Source organism: Pempheris klunzingeri, chromosome 11, assembly GCF_042242105.1.
Source record: "Pempheris klunzingeri isolate RE-2024b chromosome 11, fPemKlu1.hap1, whole genome shotgun sequence".
Classification (NCBI taxonomy): domain Eukaryota; kingdom Metazoa; phylum Chordata; class Actinopteri; order Acropomatiformes; family Pempheridae; genus Pempheris; species Pempheris klunzingeri.
In genome coordinates, this window is record NC_092022.1 from 17,725,169 (window position 1) to 17,748,842 (window position 23,674).

Here is a 23,674-nt window from a genome sequence, read left to right on the forward strand (position 1 = left end):
TTCAAGCATCTGTTGGTACAATACTGGTGTGTCCATATGTCCACTGAAGGGGTTATTACATGCTGTAATCATCTCTCATATCCATAGTGGGCACAAAGAAATCTCCCCTTATAGCAATGGCAATGTAAGAGATGGGAGGACAAAATTAGTCAACTTTACAGTCTTTTAGTTCCAAATTTCCATTTAGGGCTCCCATTCCTCTGCTGCAGCTCAGCAAGGAAGCACTGTGTGTTTACAGCTACCTGTTTTTATGAACATTTGCAGTTTCTTCTAAATATTGCTGCTCTAAATGTTGAAAAGGCTTTTATGCTTGTCTGAGAGGGAAAAGTTGGAGTACTGGTAAAAGCTAAAAGCCGTTCATTGCAATTAGAAACAGATTTTATCAGATGTGACTTAAACGTCTACTGAAGAAAAGAGAAATGGTGGCATAAGAAAATTAGATGATATGATCTGTGTATATCTATGGGGAGATTAATGCATGAAACAAAGAGAAATGCTACATTTCCATTACATGAGCGACATGGTAATTTTTGATTACGTCATTTCGCTGTGCCCTCTTCTTCTGCTGTTTATCTTGATGAACCAACTCCTATTATTCCCTTAATGGAAATGGTTGGAGCATTTATTTGCATTTTCTGGAAACTTAAGATTTGAGGTTACATTGGGATGGAAACCTGTGGAAACATGAAAAGGGAAACCTGTACTAAAATAAATTAAACTTTACTGAATGCTGATACCAAATGTATTTGTCTGACTCAGACTGAAGGACTGAGGATTTATTGCTTACTGCTAAAACTGAATTTACTTTGAGAAGAGATTTCAATGCATCCAGTATGACAGGAAGAACAAAACCATTTTAATGTACATACAGGCATGTCAGGATTGTTTTAAGATAGACTTGGTGGCTGTTTTGAGGACTGAAAAAGCTCCTGTCTCTTGCTCATGTTTTTTTTTTCTCTTTTTGTCCCTTGACTATAGAAATACTGCTGAGCATCATGACAGGAGCATTTGCCTCACTGTGATCTCCATTCAGAGATAAGTCACGGCTGCAGCACTGGAGTGTGTGGAGGACCAGGCGGAGTGTATCTGTGTGTAGTGCTGCCCTCCCACCAGACGGGGGAGTGAACTTCCTATGGACGAGCGGCCAGTAATGGCAGTCTGGCAGGCTGGGGAAAACAGACAGACTGTCGCACACATATGTGAAAACACACAGCGTTCATAAAAATCAGAACCACTGTGACATATTAACACACATAAACACAGAGATCCTAAAACAGCCGGACAGACAGCTCTGTGATTCCCCTCGTAGACTGTAGTTTTAATATTCCTCTCTTTATGAGCTGTGTGTGCCTCGGTAAACACCACCGCTCACTGGACCAAACAGCGGAGGTGGACAGACACTTGAGTAGACCACAGACTTGAACACGGACGACCGTGTTAAGACACCCCCTCCTTTGTCGAATGTACCATGAAGCTGTGTTCAGATGTAAGACATGGGATCTCTCTCTTGTTTCTGAACTTTCGGGGGAGTTTTATCCGCCGCCTCTCTGCTGCTCCTGGAGGATCTCTGCGTAACGAAAACTCGTTTCTAGATGACGAGCCATCAGATTGTGACACTCGGTTGAATGTCATTAAGCAGTAGCACATTGTTTCGTCCTCCAGGACGCCACTGGGCTAAAGTACGACTGAATTACTTGTTGGCTGATTGCACTTTAAGGAAAGGCCAACATTAAAAGGATTGTGGCAATATAGAGGCCTTTACCCAAGAATTAATACATAGCAGCAGACATTTACTGTTTATTTTCGTGTGTGAGTTCTCCAACTTTTCCTCTCTGAGTAACGGGGGCTGTTGATTGGAAATGGGAAGCCTTGATGACCTTTGTTCTAAAGTGGGAACCAGCAGAAAGGCAGTAAGCACATATTTTGTCCAACAGTCTCATCCACAGTGAACCGATTTATTACAACAAGTCAAATGAACCGTTTTTAAGTCATTTTAAATCAATCTTGAAACAAACAGACTCCTGTCAGTGTTCAAAAGTCCACTTATATTTATACAGATTCATGACCTGATAATTTTAGCATTCCAGAGGTAATTTTTAAATCCAAATGTTGCAGATATTTTGGTTACCTCGCACCAATTTACAGTGTTATTACAAGTGCAGAAATGAAATTGATTGCCAATTATAAGATTATGTCTATATGAGCTCACACTGTCAGAGAAAGTGTACGTTAGATTTCAGTGTAGACGTGCAGATTTCTAGCAATAATCCTTCCTCCTGGTTTTCCTCTGAGGACAAAGCTGAAGGATCATTTACTCAAAGTGACGGCACTGCAGTATTAGACATGATGTCTTGTTTGGAGCTTCTTCTCTTTTCTTTTGTCTGTGAATATAAATTGTAAATACGCTTCAAATGTACTATATATAAATATATATATGCTTTTGTAGGTCACATACTGTTTTTGCACAGATTGTAAGGCTTGATATTTAAAAGTGTAATTTTCTTAATCCGTCATAGGTCAGCTTTTATTTTCAGTACTTTAACCATCGGTTGGGAAGGACGGGCCTCCTTTTTGTAAGCAGTACGTGTAGATTTTCTTCCATACTGCCACTTTGTTTCTCTCAGAAAGCACTCCACTATTCTGAGGACATAGTCTTAGCTAAAGAGGTGCTAGTGTGTGCTTTTTTTTAATACATTATTTTTCCTTTGACAAAAAAAAAAAAAAAGAAAACACAAAATATGCCTATACTAAAAGAGTTGACACATGATTGTGTTTGGCTTCTAGGGGCCCAGATGTCTTACCAGTATGTGGGGTGGATATTCTCCGAAGCGAACCTCATGCTTCCGTGTGTGACATTATCTTTCACTCCTGAGATTTCTGTGCTCAGAATTTTGCAGATTTGAGCGCTCAGCATCAGATACGAGACTTTGGAAATCAGTCCCCACCGTGTAACTGTCCATAAGTCTTTTCGGTTTGTTCACAGATGTTAAATCCTGATGGAAGCAACACAAGAAGAATTCCTAATTATCTGTCAGTCTCTCGACAGGTGACTCTTTTTTTTTTTTGAGATTTAAGTTTGCCTTTACTTTCATTGTATTACCTGTGAAGCTTTTGTTGAGAAATCTACCTTTGACCATATGCTCAATCCAAAGATTTTTGTTTGTCATTCTGCAGTGTTTAGAAACAGTTCCTGACGTAGATCGTGCGAGTACTCATGTGTGCTTTTACTGTTGCACATAACCTATAATATACATTGAACTAAATATGTTTAATTGCATATATTATATGCCCATCCATATGACATAGAGTAGACATGAGTCTGGTTCTGCTGAGGTGGTTTGAGTTTTTGTTTGTGATTGTTTCTTCCTTTCTGTAGAACTTATGGCCAGTTGAATTGTGGTGCTGCAATCGGTTATTTCACAAGAGAATGTTAGAATGATTTCCTAAGCTGGAAAGGAGGTTTCATGATTGATGTTATTATGTCTCAGAATAATAGCTTGGAGTTGTTTTTTTTAACCCCAGTCTCAATGAAGAAAATGAAAGTTTAATCTACAAATATTCAACAAAAAAAAAAAAAAAAAAGAAGTCTGTGTTTTGCTTTAAAAGAAAGAAACTCCTCAGTGCATCGTTGGCGCTAAAGAAAAGAGAAAACACATCTGGGAAACATACAGTCATTATTACAGGATGTAAAATACTATTGCATTTTTTTTCTTACCTTGTTTCTTGATGTTAATATCGATGTAAATACAAATTTATATTTAAACATTACAGTGTCTCCCTCGTCTTTTTGCACATGCAGATGTTCATATGACTCGAGCTGTCTCAAGAGGCACAAGGACAAGTTACAAGTAGATGCTCCCTTTATCATTTATGATTTCTGGAGTCTGCCAGTTTGCATTAAGTGGTGTGTGAGTGTGGAGACGTGGAGGGAATTTAAGGTGTGAAGGACGTCTGTACTGCAAATCCTCAGAAGTGAACAGAAAAAGACGAGAGCTTCCTCTCAGACTGGCTGTTGTCGGTTCATGCTGCCTGTCTGCAGCCTCTCTTTTATCTGCCGCTTGTTTCCTGCAACTGGTCACCCACCCCCCCACCACAGCCACCACCCTGAGAGCTCTTGTCATTAATCATCCCACTTTCTTCACCTCCCTTAATGATTTTGCACCCCATGAAAACATCTCACACCTCCGGGCCGTCCCAACCCTGCTGCTGCTGCTGCTGCTGTTAATGTAACCAAACCTACAGAACGCCGTCAGCCCTTCAAAGCTTTAAATAACTCTGATTAAAGTTGGCTGCCAGGTTATTGTAGGCTGGCTCACTCAACCTCTTTGTAACCACAGAAATAGTTTTGTGTACTCAGTGCTCAAAACAACTGGCATGCATTTGTTTCACTTTTGTTTTTATGTAACAATGATTTCATGAAATGTGGTACAGACATTCATGTCCCCCCTCGGGTAGAAGTGAAATAAATTAGCCGATCCTCTCAATTTTGTCCAGTACTTTAATTAAATACCTGCAAAGCCAGTGGCACTCCCATCAGCCTCCGCTGAACTTTGTATTTAGTGATGACGAGCACATGTAATCACGCTACCATGCTAAACTAAGATTGGTAACTTGATAAAAATGATTTAAAAAATGATCGTGGCACCAAGCATACTGTGACTAACAGAGCTGTTATCATTGCTATTGCTAATGAGTCTTGTTCAAATAGTTGGCATTTGTGGGAGTTAAAATGAAAAATAATTAAAAACAATATAATGCTGTCATTAAATCGTGAACAGAAAATGAGGCATCTGGTGTGTAATTTCATTCAGCAAATGTCAGCTTTTCCTGTGATTTTACTGACTTTGTAGCAGTTGTTTTGTTCAGTGGTTTCACAGCTTCCTTCCCCACCAACTACAGTCCAGACAATTAAAAATTCATGTCAAATATATATTTAATAAATGTCTTCGGTGTTGGGCAGCCTTAATAGTGACATTTGGTGCCTGTTCTTCACCGCAGTAGGTATGACATTGTTCGACTGTGTCTCCATTCTATTGTCAGAAGTGTTTCGGCTGCTACGTGGGGGTTTCCTGTGTGTGTATGTGTGTGTGTGTGTGTGTGTGTGCGTGTGTTCGTGTGTGTGTGCGCGTGCGTGTGCGTGTGCGTGTGAGGGCAGGAGTAGGGTGGAGCAGGAGGCGGGATGCACCAATGGAAAAGACGCACCGCTCGTCTATTGGACCAGAAGCGGAGTGGGCGCACGCAAGACGCGCCTACCCAAGCTTAAAGAGTTTTTTTTTCCGGTACAGGAGACATGAGGGTCCAAGACACCTGTCAGGAGGACTACATATCCAGAAGCTGTATGTGAGGCTACTGGAGGCTGGGTGTTTGGCCATGGACGCGCTCTTTTCATTGTTATAGCCTCTCGCTGACCAAGGCGCGCAAAGTTATTCCGCCGCTTTCTTGTTTTTCTTTGTGTTATTCTCCCTCTTCTTTTGTTTTTTTTTTCCTGTCGCGCCGCATGAGTTCACCGCTGTTTTTAGGTCAGCTGGTCGGGGTTCCGTTAGAGATAATGCACCCCACCATGGAGAAAGACACCACCTACACCAAGATTTTTGTCGGCGGGCTGCCGTATCACACCAACGACGCTTCACTTCGGAAATATTTCGAGACTTTCGGGGACATCGACGAGGCGGTGGTGATCACTGACAAGCAGACGGGCAAGTCCAGAGGATACGGCTTTGTAAGTTCATTTAAGTTGCTGCTGTTTGGTAGAATAAATAAGGAGCCGAACACACCAAGAGTGAAATATGGGCTTTAATTAAGGTTTTATCAGCCGCTCTGGCTTTAATTGGATAGTCAGGGGGCCTGGAAACACAATAGATCGTGTCCGTTGCTGCCAGTAATGAGTTTAAAGCGACTTTGTGGTTAATTGTGTTTTATTTATCTCCTGGTGATCCCAGCCTCCTGCAGGGTCTTTCTCCAGGGCTGCACACACTGCCACTTTGTTCCGGCTGCAAGCATGCTCAGTGTGTCTGGTGGTGGCAGTCACATGCTTGAAGCATGAGTAGCAGATTATTTCGTATAAGTGTGTCATCAATTATCTCTGCAGCCCCAAAGTAGAAATGAGCTCGCAGACAGATACACAGTCTAAGTGGGGAGTATAAGGACGGGCTGTGCTGCTCTGTGGGCACAGACAGACAGACAGACAGACTGAGAGACTGAGAGAGAAGGGGACACACTTGAGTTGGTAATAAGCCGCTGCATCTGTGGACAGATGTCTCCCTCTCTGCTGTGTGAGACAGACAGACAGACAGAGAGAGAGGAGGGGGGAGAGTCCTTGGGCACAGAGGTGTGACATGTCTGTCAGTTGGCCCTGCAAGATAAGGCTGCAGTAGTTTCATTTTGACTTCCTCCCATGATGCCCTTCCCCCCCTCCACAGGATGGCTTTGGCTGCTTGTGTGGGTGACTGTGAGTTCTGTGTGTGAGAGGGAAAGAGACGCAGAGATAAGAAGAGATGGATTCATGTGTTCTGGACTGATGTGAAGCAGTTCAAATTATCTCCATGCCTCTGCGTAGCCAGTGAGCCAATCAGCTGAGACGACCACTCTGTGTTGAGTTTTCTCTCAGCTTTCGGACAGCATGATCATTTCATCCCTCACTTCCCCTTAGTAGACTTAATCCCCTGCAGCAGCTTCTTGAACCAAAGCGATCTCGAACCATCCGCTGCCTCTGTTTGCACAGGGTCCAGAGTCTGATGCTGCAAAATGAAAGCAATTGTGACAGTTTTGCTTTCAGTCTTCCATTTATGATGAAGGTGATGTCTGCAGCTGTAGTTTACCTTGTATATTAAGTGTAGCTGCGCTGTGTTTGTGTCTTAACCTTCACCACCCCTTCCCACTGCTTTCTGCCCACTCCTCAACTCACCCCCTCAAGGTAGATTCTGGTATCTCATCCTTGGCAGCCCGGTCTGGAAAAAAAACAAAACAAATCTGCCTCCTACAAAAGCTCCACTTGAAGCTTTAAAACACACCAGTCACTGTCTCCTCACACATTTAGCGAAAAGATTGAATCACTCAATGAGAGACAAGGACAGCAGCGACCTCAGGGCCGCCCAGCTGTGGGTCTGTGGCTTCACCAGAGCACTCATGTTGGAATCACTCCATCCACACTGAAACGAGACACTTTCACATGCATTTATTAAGCTTAAAGAGTTTACCAGAGGGATGTTCATGTGAATGTGACGCTGTCAACAGGTGACCATGGTGGACAGGGGGGCAGCAGAGCGGGCGTGCAAGGACGCAAACCCAATCATCGACGGCAGGAAGGCCAATGTGAACCTGGCATACTTGGGAGCAAAGCCTCGCAGCTCGCAGACGAGTAAGTGTGTTGGATCACTGTTAAACATACACGCCTTATTTTGCGTCTGTCTGGTAATATTCTACGTTTTTTGATTGTTAACAACTCAGTCAAAGTTCAGTGCTCCAACTGAAGACAAACATCCTCCCTCTCTCACTCTCTCTCTCTCTCTCTCTCTAGTTAGTTTTGAAATAGTTAGTTTTGCTTTTAAAATGATTTCCTAAAACAAAGTGTAGTTTTTATAAAAGTTTTACTGAACCAGGGGTAAAAGGTGCATTTGCTGGGGACTATTTTCAGCTGTATTGGTCAATTATCTCATTTTCGAAGTCACAGCATGCACATTTGCTGAAATGGGCCCCAGACTTATACTTTAATTACAGATAATCTTTCAAAGTAATTCAGTAAATTGATGTCCCAGCGTCCTGGTAGCCAGCGGCTAGCAGAGACTGGAAACTCACTCAGGAACAGAAGTCCGTCACAGTAAAGATGGAGTTTTTTTTGTATGTTTTGGTCAAAGATACTGTGTGCATTCATAAACTACTTAATGTTCTGGGGAAATAAAACCTGGAAGACAAACAAGTTGGACGTCATGAAGAGGATGATGTGATTTTCTTTAGATTGGTGCTCAGACGCTGGCTTTGACATCTCAAATATCACAGCAACCCACAAGTGCAAGAAAACACAAGGACGTCATTGAAAATATTCCCTGCTTGCAACAACATCACCAAACTGTACCGATCTGTCTTTGATGAAAAAATAAAGGCAGCTAAATGGTTGCTGTTGATGGCAAGCCTTTCAAGCCTCTGCATGTTGATTTTGATGTTACATTTAAATGAATGGAAACCCCCAGCTGCCTGGAGGAAAGGAAATCAATCAAAAAACCAATAAATAAATGTGCAAATTTGAGGTTAGTGGGATAAAACATGCAAAGCCACTGGTATTCTCCCTTTAGCCAGCTGCCTCTGCTCATTCCCACCATACATTCACTCTTTGTGTACTCAAGTTAACACACAACTCCAGTGCCTCTGGGCTCTTCCAGTGTTAACCACCAGCACATAGCATGCTTGACGTTTCTCTGCCGATATGCACATGGTGCACACCAGACCTTGACAGCAGCTCTCTCTCTCGCTGCTTTGTTTAAATCTCGCTGGCTGAAATACTGTAGAGTGTAGGTGTGATTGACAAACAGTGGCGCCAACAACGACTGACTGTGTGTCCTTATTCCAGGGCCAGCGCTGCGACGCAACTCCCCAAGCATGCAGCTGACGGGAGATGGCAGCGCTTGGTATTTTGTTATTGTGAGTGAGAAAGAGGAGAAAATAAGAGGAGGGAGAGAATAAGAAGAGCGAGAGGGGATGGGACTGTTAAGAGCAAGAAATAACAGTGTCTGTCTCCTCTTTGTCCTGGTGAAGAAAGGAAATGTGCGATTTAGACATGGCCTGCGCTTGAACAAAAGAGGAACATTGATGAAGTCATGGCTCTACAGTAAAAGGAAAAATAAGCAAGGAAGAATGCAGAAATGAAGTCAGAGGCAGGGCAGAGAGGAGGAGGATAAGTTTCTCTTTTCTTACTCATCCTCAGCTGATTCCTGGTGAACTCTGGAGGCAGCCAGGTCACAGATGTTTGTGTGCAATAGAGTGCATCATTATTTGTGTGTCGAACATGTGTGTACGCTGAGGGAATAACCGCCTCTGATACCCCCGTATACATGCTAACATTTGAGACAAACAAGCTCCCCATCTCTCTCATTGTCTGTGCTCCTGGTAGCTAAAATATGAAATATATCTGTATTATTTATTTCTTTTTATTTTATTTACATTATAATACACACCCCTCCTCACCACTGCCTCTCTTTGTCTTTGTCTGTAGGTCTGTCTGTTGGAGTTCAGCAAGTCCATCCTACATGGGCTCAGAGGCAATATGGGTAAGACAGAGAAGAATCAATACCTCTATTTCCACCTCTCTCTCTTTTTCTCTGTCTCTCACCTGCCTCCTCCTCCTCAACACAATACGTTTCACTCCTCCGTCCTTGACATTTGTGAGCACTCGCTCCTGTTCTCCGCTCAGGTTGTGGTAGTTTGCACCACTCTGCAATGTGAAAGAAGCCCCTCAGCCCCCCGCTTCTTGTATCTATATCTGCACGTCGTGTTTTGATGTGTCGTCTGTTGTCTCTGTCTCTTTCTGGTCCATTAAACACATGAGAAGCTCAATTCTGAATTTCACTCACGCATGACTTGGGCTTTACTGAGGCAACAAGCCATTTAGTCAAACTTCCCTGCATCCCTTCTCTGTTTCCTCTCTCCACACACACACACACACACACACACAGAGGCACGGCTGCCATTATATTCATCTCTCTTTTCTTCCAGAGACATATCTGTATTAGACCAGTGATTCCCAACCTGGGGCTCAGCATTCCCACTAGGCACGATGGGCTGAATTCATAGTTCTGCGTAAAGGGGCCACAGATGTGAGTAAGATAGCGTTAAGGGCCTTAAAGAAAGACTCAGTTGTCTTCTCCTTTTCAGTAACACAAACGCAAACCTTGTGCTCGATCCCCCACTGTCTGTCACAATGAATGAGACATTGTAAACACAGCGATAGCAACAGATAATTCGTAGCCTACCGCCTCTCTACAGTCTGTCACTTTATTTTTAATGAAACAATGTAAGTACGACACGGCCTTGTCACATACTATGCAAGCGCCTGTAGCGTTGTGGTGGTTTTTTTCTATGGATGAACTCCAACAGTGAAATATAAATTAAAACCTGCTGCTGTTCACAGCTTGCATAGAATAAGAGGGCACAAGAAGGCATTGGGAAAAGGAATTTAACACATTGGCATTTATAGTAGCACAATTGCTGGCTCTTTCTCGTCAAATACTGTATAGTTTTAACTCTTCAGTTTTTTAAAAACAACTGAAATCAAACAAACTGAGAAGAGAAAATCACTCTTTGATTTATCTGCTCACAACACACAGACAACCTGTGACGAGGAGTTACGACTTTATGTGATATCATGTTCATGGCGGTAAAGCATGAATGTTGGGAACAGCTGTTTTAGGCCATTGTACGCAATGTTGAAAATCAATGATCTGCTTTTGATCTTGCTTTGTGGCAAAAGTGGATTTTATGTGAGATTTGCAGCAACTGTTTTGATAATAGCTTAATCATTTTAGTCATTTTTCAAGCATAAAAACCAAACATTTGCTGGTTCCACATTATCAGGTACGAGGATTTGATGCTTTTTTTGTTGTTGTATTTGACAGTAAACATCTGTTTGGGCTGTGAGAAAGACAAAATGATTAATCACTTAAGCGAGAAAATGATGGCAGTTTACTGGATAATAAAAGAATCGTTATGTGCATCCCTGACTGTGATGAGGTACCTTGATTTGTCAGGTATTTATGCATACCTGTCTGGTTTATTTAATTTAAAAACAGTCTCTCAATTGATTTTCCAGAAAATTTAGCATCAATATGTAAATCAATATGACTGTGTTAATTCAATGTATTGGAGAGCTGTTTGTCAGTGGTGAATTCATGGGAGCTGCTGGTGGTTTCTCAGGAAGTTAATCTCAGGAAGAAACTCACTGTAATCCACATGTGATGGCCTCATCCCGTCACCATGAGTTTCAGTGGGAGTGCAAAAGTGAAACCTTAATGACTCAGTTCCTGAGTGAAACATGGAGGATGATTAATTGCCAGACAGCGGAGCGACACCGCAGGTGGAACTCAGCAGCTTCTTGTTGTGTTATTTGAGCACGACTCAGATATCCAGTTTATGAGTGTTGTTTGGGTGATCCTAGCCGAGGATACTGCCAAGCGCTATCACAGCTGTGTTGTTCAGTGGATGTGGGCGCGCTGTTGACTTTGTGAGCATCATTTCTAAATGAAATTTCTGCTATTTGGGGAAAAGAGTGCTGGGTTTCTTTTGATGGAAAGATGATTTGGTGATTGGTTGACAAAAAGCCTGGATCTTCTATACTTTACAGGTATTTCTAAGGAATATGGTTGATGTGGTGTTTTAGCTCTTCACGCTGACTTTCTGCAGGATGACAAGTTCACGTCCTGCGGCTACAGAAAAGTCCATTAAAAACCTCAACTGTTCTTAGTGCTATTAATATTGCAGTCCTCAATTTCTGAATGAGTGATGGGGGAATTGAGGCTGACCCAGATGAGTCTATGAATGAGTGATGATGGGTTGATTGAAAGTCTCCCAGCGAGGACGGACACTCGAAGCAGAGGGAGTCGGCCTTTTTAATCTGTGCTTCCAGGAACAGTCACCACTTTGACACCTCGCAAAACTGAAACAAAAGAGGCAAAAACATCACCTGGCACACTAACTAATTAACACACCCGCAAGGCAAACGCACACAGAAGGTGGCACTTTGTTCATCAGCGTAGAAACACCTACAACGTTAACATGTTTGTAACAGATGTGTCAAGGATTTGCTGCTTTTTTCTGTTCTATCATTGTTATCTGGATATTTTGGGGTTTTAGACTGTTTGGACTTTTTTAAGCGTTTGAACAATTATCTGACATTATAACAATTTAACAATCAATTATTTAAATAAATGTAAATGAGCTGTTCCTAAGCATAAACAAAACAAATGTTTGGGTTGTTAAAGTGGAAAGATCTTCACTGATAAGTTGTTGAGGAATTTTTACCATCACATATATAGTTAAGAAAAAGAGTGATTTCCTTTCCTTAAATCTGTTAAATTCCCTTATTTTGAAGGGTTGATCTTCGTGTTTAGTTCTGTTTATTATCAATAAATCTGTCAATTCTATTTTGATCAATTCATTATAAGATATCAGAACACAGTAAGAAATACCCATCAAAATTCTGAGTCTGAGGCGACACCTTCATATTGCAAAGATATTCAATTGACAGCGATAGAAAATAACAAAAAGAAGCAAATTCTCAAAACAAATCCAAACACAGATGCTGTGTTGTTGTTGGATCCAGTGTTGTGACCCGCACTAGGGAACTAAAAGTCAAGATATCTGTCATCTGCTGCTCTGATTTTTCACAACTTTGTGGAAGTCTAATGCTAAATGGGCAGACTAGCCCTTTTAATCAGCTAATTGTTTTATTCTCTTCCCTTTTCAACACATCATACTCTGAAGGAGAACCAAACAACGTGTTTATTATATGTCTTTTGAACCTTGGTCAGTTTCACTGTTTGATGGTATATTTTGGGGGAAAATTCTGTTACAGAAGAAGAAGCGATACCAATTTTTGCAACAACTTTACCCTCAGGAGATGTCGGTACAGCACAGCTGCAAGACGTTTGAGTGAATGACAGATTTACTTGTTCTCAACAGGAAACTCTCTCTCTGTTCAGTTACCATCACTGTCCCCGCTCTTATTGAACAGCTAATCAAGGTCTCATCTTTGTCCTCTTTGTTAAATAAACCGACAAGCCTATATGGTGTCATTCCTCTGTTCTTATATGTTTAAATACGGAATTCATAAAGCCTCAAATCAAGTCTGAATCTGTTTTTAATACATGCAAAGGGCGCACGTGTCCAGCTCAGATCTATCTGCTCCAAGGCTCCATTTGTCTTTGACATGATCAGTATGACTGCAGTCAGTTTCAAACATTTCTTGGCAAAGTGACATACTTTTATTCAAGACATACAGTCCATCAGAAAATGTCTCTGTACTAATCAAACTTTTTCCCTCTCTGATACTAGCACTTTATTCTTTGCTAGTTTGAAACCTTTATATTACACAGCGTGGAGCTCATTTTCATTCTGTTTTATGCAAGATGGCATGACACCTCACACAAGAGGGAAATAGACAGCCTGGCTCTGTCAAATGGTAATAAAATCCACCTACCACCACCTTTAAAACTCACTAATTAAAATATTATTAACACACATCATTTTAGTTTAACCCCTTGTAATCAAGGCTGCATCTCATCATTGTTTTCAGTATCAGTTTATCTACAGACTCTTTTTCTCAATTTAATCGTTCAGTCAATGAAACGTTGGGCTTTGTATGGATAAAGCATTCATGACATTACATGTTCATTAAGCTGGTGGGTGGATTTTGTTACCTTTGGACAGAGCCAAGCTAAGCATTTCTCTCCGTTTCCACTTGTTTTGCTAAGCTAATCTAACAGCCAGAGAGCTGAGCTTCATGTTCATGTACAGACAGATTCAAGAGTGGTATCGATATTCTCATCTAACTCGTAGTGAGAAAAGCAAAAGTGAGGTTTCAAACAATTTCTTTAAATGTAAAATGTGTCTGCAGGTCGTTTGTTGCTCCTGTTTCCTCTCCGTCTTCACCGCTGTGGGGCTCCTGTGGGGGTTCAGGGTGTGACGCTCACACATGGCGCTGCTTCTGTGCCTCACACAGTAAACGGCAAATAACAAAGATAAACTCAAACAGAGCACAGCCCTGTCTGCTGCTTCGGTATTTGCTTTAAGTTTTAAGAGGACAGAGGACGGGCTGATGCCAAATGTAGCTTTGAGGTACAGCTGAGTCGGGGGGTGGGAGGAGGAGAGGGATGTTCTCATTCGAGGGGGGAGACATCTGTCGCCAATGGCTGCCTGCTGTCTGCCTTTAGCACCCAGCGCCGGTGCTTGGCAGAAGTGAAATTCTTTTTTTCTTTTCTTTTTTTTTTTCTAAAAAACATTCTAGGGTTTGTTTTTTGAGAGGAAGGAGATGGATGTGTGGTTAGGTGGAGGGGAGGCAGGGTGGGGTTACTTCCTGTTGCAGCAGGAGAACAGAGAGGTGGGGGTGACACAGACAAACAGCACACCTGTGGCCGGGTCTAGTTGTGGCTAGGTGCAGTGGAGCTTTAGGGCCGGTGGTAAATGTGACGCTAGAGCTCGATTTTGTTTTTGAAATGCATTTATGGTCGAGTGAAAAATGTTCCTCAGTGAAACATCAGTGAATCATAAAACCGCCTCTCTGGGCACCGACATGTCGACTCCTTTAATACATTCACATCCTTGACTGTTCTCTCTTGCGGTCTCTTCCTCTGTTTCCACTTTGGCTGCCTTCCTCCCCCTCTGAACAGTCTTTCTGTCTCTGTCTCAGCCTGTAGTCATCACTCTCTGTCTGTCGAGGGGTTTAGGTAGGCAGAGAACCCTCAGGTGTATATTTCTCTTACCCAGAGACCCAATTAGGAGAGGCACTTCTGTCCGATGAAAAGCCTAATTTGAAAAAACAAAAAAAAGATCATGTTGGAGGGTTTTCATTGCACAGAAAGCTCCCATTTTGTTCAGCTGTCTGTTGTCTGACACACATTTTTTATTAACTTTTGTTGTTTTGTGATGTGCATTTCAGTGCAAAGCTTAGCTCTTGTCCCCCGATTTTACTGCTTTGGTGGAGCCACAAAAAAAAAGTGCATTTAAAAATATATATATACAAATCTAGACTGAGGCCAACTTTTAACGAGCAGCGACTTAGCGTTTCGGGCTAACCAAACACATCATGTGCCTGCGGGTGCTTCACGGTAAAAAAAATAAAAATTCAGCTGTCAGAAATGTGACGAGCATGAAGCAAAATATACACACGTAGTATATTATTCATACACACACTATGATGTAGATGTAAGCAGATATCAGGATATGTGTTGGGTAATGTATGTGTCAGCAACTATAACTTCTCTACAAACAGTAAATGAATGATTGATCCTCATCAGTCATATCTATGATTACACACGTGTGCAAAACATTCACAGGCAGGTTTGAAACTGTACCTCAAGGTGCACTTACTAGATTTGTTTCAGTGTTTTCACCATAACAATCATAAAATTATTAAAATATGACAAATACTTTGCGCTTCACCAGGGACATGTAATGAATACAGCTGTATTACAACTAAGTTTTAAATAATCATTAACGCCTCATACACCAGTTACAGATGCTTCATTAGGGGTTCTAAATAATCGTTAATAAGATCCATATAACTATTTACAATAACATTATAGTGCGTTATGAACCAGGTTTCATACACTAATTGTTAATTCTTAATAAAGAAGTTACAAGAAGATTAAATAACTGACTTGCTGTCAAGCAGCTGCAAAAATGTGATGCTTAACAAACAGCCTCTCTCTCATTATTTGATAAAAGTGTGTTTTTTTGTTTTTTGTTGAGCAATCAGATGTGGATGTTTTTAAATGCTTGTTGAATGTGCAATAAGAATGTGAAGTAGAAATGATTTAAATTACATGACATTACGAACACAATCTGTTTGTTTGTAGGGTTTTCACTTTTAGCAGACACATTGAAATTATTATTACACTTACACTGCCAAGATAATATCCAGTAAACATGTCACGTAATGCACAATGTCTCTGTATCACACAGCCCTATTTGTACTAATATATTAATTTAAATGTCTCTCTTGCTTGCTGACATTAGAGCTGAGTGTCCAGCGCTGATGTTGGCCTTTCTATCTCTCACCCTCCCTCAAGCCTTGTGTGTGTGTGTGTGTGTGTGTGTGTGTGTGTGTGTGTGTGTTTGTTTTATCAAGAGAGGACGGAGGGTCATGTGTGTGCGTCTCCATGAGTGTGTGTTTGTCTCTTTGACTGACTCACCCTCCTCACAGCCCCGATCTGAACTATTAAAAGCGTGGCTGTCCTAAGGCATGAGGGATATGATGGCTGATCCTTCACCTCTCAACATCTCTCCCTTCTCCTCTCACGACCTCAAAACCTCAAAAGAAAAAGGAAAAAAAAAACAACAACAACAACTGCAGATGTTTTTGGGGGGATTCGGTACATCCTATCTCTTTTATGCCACCGCCTGGTTTTGTGGAAGGACGGTGAGGGGGAGAGCAGAGGAAGCTGGCTGTGAGGGAGTAAACCCAGAGAAGGGAGGGAGTGTGGAGTCGGTGGAGGTTATTCTGCTCTCATGGGTCTGATAGTGAGCGTACACCCATGCAGCTGCGCCAATTAGCCCTGCTATGCCTGAACCCCCCACTTATACACACACACACACATACACATCTACTAAGCTGCCTAACTGACTACACACAACCTGTTAAGTGTATATTATTGTTTCTTTCAGGCTTGCATGTTCACTTTTTCTGCATGCACGCTTTGTAGTTGTGTGCATCTCGGTTTACACCCCTTGTGTGTGTATTTGTATGTATGTGTGTGTGTATATATGTGTGTGTGTGTATATATATATATATATATATATGTGTGTGTGTGTGTATATATGTGTATATATATGTGCGCACGAATGCGAGGTTGACAGCCAGCGATGATGCCAAGCACGGGGAGGAGAGAGGCGAGGCGCAGCTCCCTCTCATACGATGCCGCTGTCACATTGGATCAGTCAGGCCGGTGCACAGGCAGGCAGGCAGGCAGGCTGGCAGGCAGCGGCACACAGCCGTGGGAATGACACTGCACTTCTGCTCTGGGAGAGACTGACAGAGCGAGCAAGGGGAGATGGGATACAGAGGGGTCAGGGTGATGTTGGCTTTAGCTGTGCTTTGACTTTATGTGTTGTCTGTCATTAGTCTGCAGGTTTTTGTCATAGTGCTGCTTTTTTTGCCAAGCCTCCCTTAAATGCCCTGAAAACCTATTTTCTCAATCAGGTCTTACTATGGCGGATGGGGTCCTACATGAACACAATTTTAAAACAGTTTTGGTTATTTCACACACAAGATTTGTAAAGATTGTGGGTTTAAAGTGGTACAAGGCTCAGTTTGAAAAAGGTGATGCCAACACATTTCTGTGCATCTACTAGAGTTGAGCAATGTTTGAATCAAAGTGTGTAGACGTCACAAACGTTGCTTCTAACTGACTTGCTTAATCCTCCCATTGTCTTTGAGGACAATTTGACCCCATTCAACATTTAATGTCTTCAATGATTAACTAATGATTGACCTCATTTTATGCTTCATATTTAATCAGATTTCCTAATTAAATGGGGACAACCGAGAAAACATTAGATTAGCAGGATGATATGTTGTCAGTGTCCTCTATATATATTTTGGGGCGGCTGTGACTCGGATGGTTCGATCCCCGTTCGATCCTATGAGTCAGCATGTCCAAGTGTCCTTGGGCAAGACACTGAACCCCAACTTGCTCCTGAAGCAGCTTCAGTGTGTGAAAGAACAGTCTCCTCCAACTTAGATTCCTCCTGAATGAATGATGTTTGAATGGGTGAATGAGGATGTGATGTAAAAGCGCTTTGAGTCGAAATGACTAGAAAGGCGCAATACAGTGTTCTTTGGGGTTAATTTGACCCCAGGCTGTTTTAGCTGTAGAAATCATAGGAAACACAGTATGAATGTTTTACACACGTAAATATATATATGATACTGAGGTCGCTATCACATTCACTCTTCTTTAGGGTCCTAACTAGTACCTTTAGTGGTGTAGGAACCCCTGATAGTTCACATGATGTGGCGAAAGGCAAACATATAAAATCTAACACAGCAGCTCTCTAAACCATGTGCTCTCTCTGTATGCTCTCCTTCTTGGCAGGGCCAACAGGAGCATCACAAACTTGAAGCACTACGCTAAGTATGGGACACGTGGGTTCAGAGGTTACCATTTCCTTACAGTCTAGGCCCCCGTGTGACCGTGGATTAACATGGTTGCATTTCATGGATGCTCCCCTCTCTGACACACAACACATCAAGCACAAAATTGTGGTTCTTTTTACTTGGAATCAAATTGACCCCGAACATAATACATGTTGCTATCCTTGATAACAGAAATTGCTTTTCTTTCCAAATGTTATAAATAAGAAAAAATCTGAATTTAGAAACAATAGTAAGTCATTAAAACACCAAAAAGATCTTTCTTTGCAATTTTTGGTCAATCTGTGAAATTTTATGGTGATTTTCACATTTTTTTCACAACAGGTATTCTGGATTTATAAGGGTGTTGGGTGGGGGGTTATGTTTTAAGAGGTATTTTGGGAGACAACAAAGTGAGATTAAGAACCTGAAATATTAACTTTATTAACCTGAATCATTGACTCCAATGATAAATTTATAAAAGGCTTAACGTTTCCGTCTAGCATAGAAGCACAGTCAATAAAAAGTCTGAATTCACTGAGAGCTTCAAGGTTTAATGATTAAAAATCTATCATCCTCAACAATTGCACCAATTGCGTTTAAGTTCAGTGAGAAACTGCAGCAGAGTGATTATTTTCTCACTGCTACAGTAACTGAGGTTGTGTTTGACAAAATCTTGACATGTACCGTTTTAATAAACCTGTTATTTATTTGCTCCCTTGCTAAGAGTCAGATGAGAAGATTGATACCACTTTCATGTCTCTATGCTAAATATGAATGTACAGCCAGCAGACATTTAGCTTATCATAGAGACAGGAAACAGGGAAAATTAGCACATTATATTTAGTTTGTTTAATACAGGAGCCAAAATCACAAATTGCTTTCACACTTCTGTTTTTGTACGAATTAAGCAAACAAGATGTGACGTGTTAATTGCTTTCAGTCCAAACAGTTATCTTAGCTAAGCAAGGCAATAAGCTACCAAAGTGTAAAAGCAACAACCTGTGGTTTCAGAATCAAACTGTCAGCATTACAAGGAAATGTGAAAAATGACACAACACGCCGTGATCCATTTTATGGGATCGTGCAGTCATTAAAAGCATGGCATCTTAAACTATGCAACACTTCGCAACATTTAAGAACATTTTTGCTTTAATAAAATCAGTCAAAAACAGAAACTGGAGTTTTTTAGGTAAAATGCTTTATCCAAATTTTGGTTAGTTAAGGAGACAGTTTGGTAACTATGTTTCTCCAGTCACGTATAAATAAGTTAAAAATGGGCATGGGAGTATATTGTTGGTCATGCTATGCATACTGGTGTGTGTCTGTGTGTTGTGTACACAGCAGAGTGGATGTGGACAGGCCCAGTCCCTGTGTTTGTTGTGTAAGCACACATGATCCCTGCTCTCGCTCTGTTTAGGGGTAAGCAGCAGCAGCAGAGTCGGTGGTGGCGATGGCGGCAGGCCGCCTCTCGCTGCTCTGATCACCTGTAATGACTCGGTGACAAGGTTACTGTCAGGTTAATGGGTGTGACTGTAGGCACTGATCACGGGAGTGTAAGTGTTAAATACTGTCATGTTCTGTTGTCTTTATTTAAGCGCAGCATAACCTAGTTCCTCTGATATGATCGCTGTTGCTGTTGCCAGATGTAACTGAGGCAGTTCAGGTTAAGTGGGCAGCCTTAGGCAAGGGCATGACTGAATACAGGAGGACAGTAGAGCACTTTTTTCTCTCATTATTGCTGTGGCTCCAAGTATCAACAGTCTCGTGTACTGTATCTGTTCTGGCAGGTTGCGTGTGTGTATGTGCAAAGGCATTCAATTCAGAGACCACATTTTAGAGCAAAAAAGTATTGATTATCCGTTAATACAAGCAATTCTGATTAAAAGTAATTTCTTGTAATTTAGTGTTGCATGTTTTAAGTGTGGGATATTTCATTTGAAGCAAAGTGTTTATTTTTGAAAATTTCTCTGGCAGTGTGCTAATTAAACTTAAACACAAGGGAGGAAGTCTATTTTAAGGCAACAGTGCTGATAATTGCTCTTAAAAGAGGAGGAGGATGCCTTTATAGGACTTTCTGATAGTGGGATATGAAGAAAAGGAGCAGTTACTGAAGGAACCAGTGTCCATCAGACTCTGACTGTGTGTGTTTGTCTCTGGTTACTGTTGTTGTTTACGTGACGCTCAATGATCAGATCCGCTCTCACAGAGCGAACACTCATTTATCAGATGGATGTGATCAGGGCTCCGCACGCAGTTTATTTCTATTTTTATTAACCTCTAAAGACCTGGCGTACACATGCGTGGACATCACATTTTGGGTTATATTACCATAGTAGTTAATTCTGCTTAGCTGGGGCTGTATGGACATGTATGTGGGCAAAATTGTTCATATTTCATATTGTTTTTTGCACCGTGATTTTCAAAACATGTTCAAAATATGTTTTGTATGTGTTATAAATACATGCAAAAGCAGTCAGGAAAAAAAACGGCTATGTTCAGGGTGGAAATAAAGAGTTTTGCACAAAGGTGACTTTATTGTGTTTTCTGGAAATTAAGACCGATTGTCCACATATGTGGACATAATTTTTCTCTAAAACTACACCATGTAAAAAGATGATGCTTAGGTTTTATACTTATCAGGGTCCAATAAGCCCAAATAGCAAGGAGAAATAAAAAATGCATATCAAACAAGAGCTCGGGTCTTAAGAGGTTAAAACATTGTCCTGTATCACACTGGTTGTATTCTTTGGGCTCAGTCAGTAAATCAGCCACAAACATTAGTGTCATAGAGGTTACATTCACTTCATATATGTACAAAAACATGCAAAGAAAAGCAAAATGATTCTCCAAAAAATGTATGTTGTGGCCAAGCTAAACATACAGTATACAAAAAAACCCCAAAGTAACATATACAAACAATACTAAATGTGTCAAAATATGCATTCTAAAATATAACCCTAACAACATAAAATTATGTGTACCTTTCACTAAATGCAGTGATGATTTAATCATACAATTTTGAAAAGATATTGAGCTTCTAATGAAGCTTAGTTTCCACATCTGTGCACCATGATATCTTAGATGATTATCATCGTGTCATATATTTAGATATAAAGAAAAGAATGCTGCTTTCCTGGTTGGTCATCTTTTACGTGGAGTTGTGTGTCTGCAAGCGCACTGTTGTTTCAATGTATAGTCAAAACTAGATTATTTTCATCATCACCCAATACGCCACTAATTGATTAATCGTTTGGTCGATAAATGTCAGAAAATAATGAAAAATGCCCGTCACAATTTCTTTGGAATTTTTTGCATTAAAATGACTTAAATTATTGGTCTATTATTCAAACTGTTGCTGATGACTTTGCTGTTTGCTGTTAACCCTAACCCTCGTTCTTGTGTCCGTCCAGGCTCGCCCAGCAGTACGTCTACCCGCAGGCGTTCCTCCAGCCCAGCCTAGTGCTGCAGTCCCAGCTCAGCCCCACAGCAGCGGCACTCACCTCCCCTTACCTGGACTACAGCTCTGCCTACAGCCACTACGCCCCCACTGGACTGGAGCAGTACCCCTACACCCCCTCACCATCGCCCTCCGCTGGCTACCTCAGCTACAGCTTCTCGCCCGGCACTCCGGCACCCGCTCTCACCGCCTCACCGACCCCTCCGGCCGCCATCCACCCTCCTCTTGCTGCACTCACGACTATGTCTGCCGCCCCACAGGCCTTCCTCCACTACCCTCTGCACCAGCCCGACCGCATGCAGTGAGCACCTCTGGGTGGAGGTGGAGTTGCCGAACTGATGATTCAAGACAGCATGACTGTTGACCTGTTACATCATCAGGCTGAGACTGGATAACCAGGAAGAGAGTGTGATGTAATCAAAAGGGCTTTTAGAAAGCACTCTCATTCCTGTTTTATATATATATATATATTATTGTTGTAATAGTTAATGAAAAATGCTCTATTGCTACCGTCATCAGCATACGATATGAATGTTTTTCATAAGTGGCAGAAGTCAGGCACTGGAATGAGACACCTGGTAATCTTGTGGACGTTTTCTCTCTCAGCCATGACCCTCAGCACTGAGGTTGGAGGCAGGCTGACTGCTGGACAGCGGATGGGAAAAGACAATGAGAAATATGTCTGTTTGACATGATGCTGCGGCTGCAGTTTCTCCAAAGGTACTGAGCTGAACGCTGGATGTTAGCCAAGCTGAGCGCCAGTTCTCTTTCAGAAACGCAGGTCCAATTACCTCCTCTTCAAGGTTACCTTTCTGTCTATGGCCTTAGAGATCTCTCTCTCTGTACCTGGTTCAGTTTGTGTTTGTCATTTTTATTACTCCCTCATCTCAAATGAACAAAATGTTTATTGTATTTCCTTTTGTTCCTTTTATCTGCTGCTGGCAAGTCGTTACATGGTGATAATCACAGTTAAACAGAATATGCAATTATGATGATAAAGGAAGAGGTAGACAACACTGGTATTTTGTTTTTGTATTACTACTGCTTGAACATTACTCAGAAACAGACGTAGGTGACACTTAAAACACAATAGTCAGCCGCTTGTTAGGATATTTTCGACCTGTACCTTTTAGGAGTGTTTGGATTTATGATACTGAAATTACAAATTGTCAATACATATCAAGTAAATGTGTTTGGATGTTGGTGTCAAGATGTGTGATGTTACTGAATATGTGTGTGAGTGTATTTGGTGCCTGTTTTCTGTGTGTGAGTGACTGAGGGAGAAATAGAGCAATGCAGTGTACGCCAGTGTCAGGACCGAGCTCCTTTTCCAGCCCATTGTACTGGTCAGAGATGTTTCTTTGTTTTTCTTTTCCAGCTGCAGAACACAGGCAGATGCTTTAGCGATGATACTGGAGTCTCACAGTGCTGTGGCGCCATCTTAGTAGTCATAAACCAAGCCATACATCACATTTAAAACAAATATGCAAAATAAAATGAATATTTCTAAATAAGACATGCTACTGTTCTCTGAGTGTGGTTGAATAACTGTAGTTAAAATATTGTGGGAAACGGCTGTTGCGTGACGCCACCACCGCCTGGAGAGTCACACATGAGTCATAAAAGACGTTTACTTGTGCCATTGAGATACTTAAAACTGGTGAAGGCCTTATTCGTTAAAGGAATAGTTCGACATTTTTGGGAATATACTTATTTGCTTTCTTGCTGGGAATCTGATGGAAATATGTTTGTTTAATCTGCATAAAATGCGTGACTTGAAAAACTTTTACAAGAAGTAACTTCCTTTATAAGCGGTAAAATTAGAAAGGTCAGTAAAAGTGAAACAACAAATTGTCCTTTTGACACTTTTTGCCCAGATTAAAGCAGATATACAGTAAGATGTTAATCGGTGAGCTTTAGAGGTGCTTGTGGAGGGTTTGGACAAAGCCAGGTTAACTGCTCCCAGTGTTTATGCTAAGCTAAGCTTAACAGCTGTCGGCTACCGCATTACGTCAACTGTACGGTAAATATGACCAGTATCATTCCTCTCATCTAACTCAGCAAGAAAGCAAATAATGCAATTTTGAACTATACCTTTAAATATGTTTAGACATAAACATTGACTTTGTAAGAAGCTGATGTTATTTTGTTTTCTTTTTTAGGTCATGTACTGTACTGTGACTGCACTGTGAACTACAGCCCTGTCCAACCTGCCATGAATTTTAAAGGCTAGCAGTATTCTATATTTTTGTTACTGTCAACAAATCCCGTGGAAAAACTAAAACAGACCTGCATTATTCTGCCTCTCAATACTTTCCAGCTTCACCTGCCTGTCTGTGGCTCTCAGCCCCAAAGCCCATTCATTCCTACTGAAGAAA

At 41.4% G+C, this 23,674-nt stretch overlaps 2 protein-coding genes across 4 annotated transcripts in view; both read left to right on the top strand.

Annotated features, from left to right (window-relative positions):
• Positions 1-3,768, top strand: part of LOC139209518 (nuclear receptor coactivator 3-like) — a 60,241-nt gene extending 56,473 nt beyond the window's left edge. For all 3 annotated transcript variants that reach the window (XM_070839257.1, XM_070839259.1, XM_070839258.1), the window contains exon 23: positions 979-3,768. In XM_070839257.1, coding sequence (XP_070695358.1) covers positions 979-990 — 12 coding nt within the window. In that variant the 3' untranslated portion in view covers positions 991-3,768. The remainder of the gene's footprint in view (positions 1-978) is intronic.
• A 1,503-nt stretch (positions 3,769-5,271) lies between these two features.
• Positions 5,272-22,810, top strand: rbm38 (RNA binding motif protein 38). Its single transcript, XM_070839122.1, has 4 exons — positions 5,272-5,719; positions 7,234-7,357; positions 9,206-9,260; positions 21,250-22,810. Exons 1-4 carry the CDS (start codon positions 5,498-5,500, stop codon positions 21,599-21,601), a joined length of 753 nt encoding a protein of 250 aa, XP_070695223.1. The 5' UTR covers positions 5,272-5,497; the 3' UTR covers positions 21,602-22,810.
• The last annotated feature ends 864 nt before the right edge of the window (positions 22,811-23,674 follow it).

Bases quoted from the DNA above. Each gene is read 5' to 3' on its own strand.
- rbm38 (XM_070839122.1), top strand. From the start codon at position 5,498: ATGAGTTCACCGCTGTTTTTAGGTCAGCTGGTCGGGGTTCCGTTAGAG. The intron at 5,720-7,233 runs GTAAGTTCATTT...CGCTGTCAACAG, and splicing joins AGTCCAGAGGATACGGCTTT to GTGACCATGGTGGACAGGGG. The intron at 7,358-9,205 runs GTAAGTGTGTTG...CTTTGTCTGTAG, and splicing joins GCCTCGCAGCTCGCAGACGA to GTCTGTCTGTTGGAGTTCAG.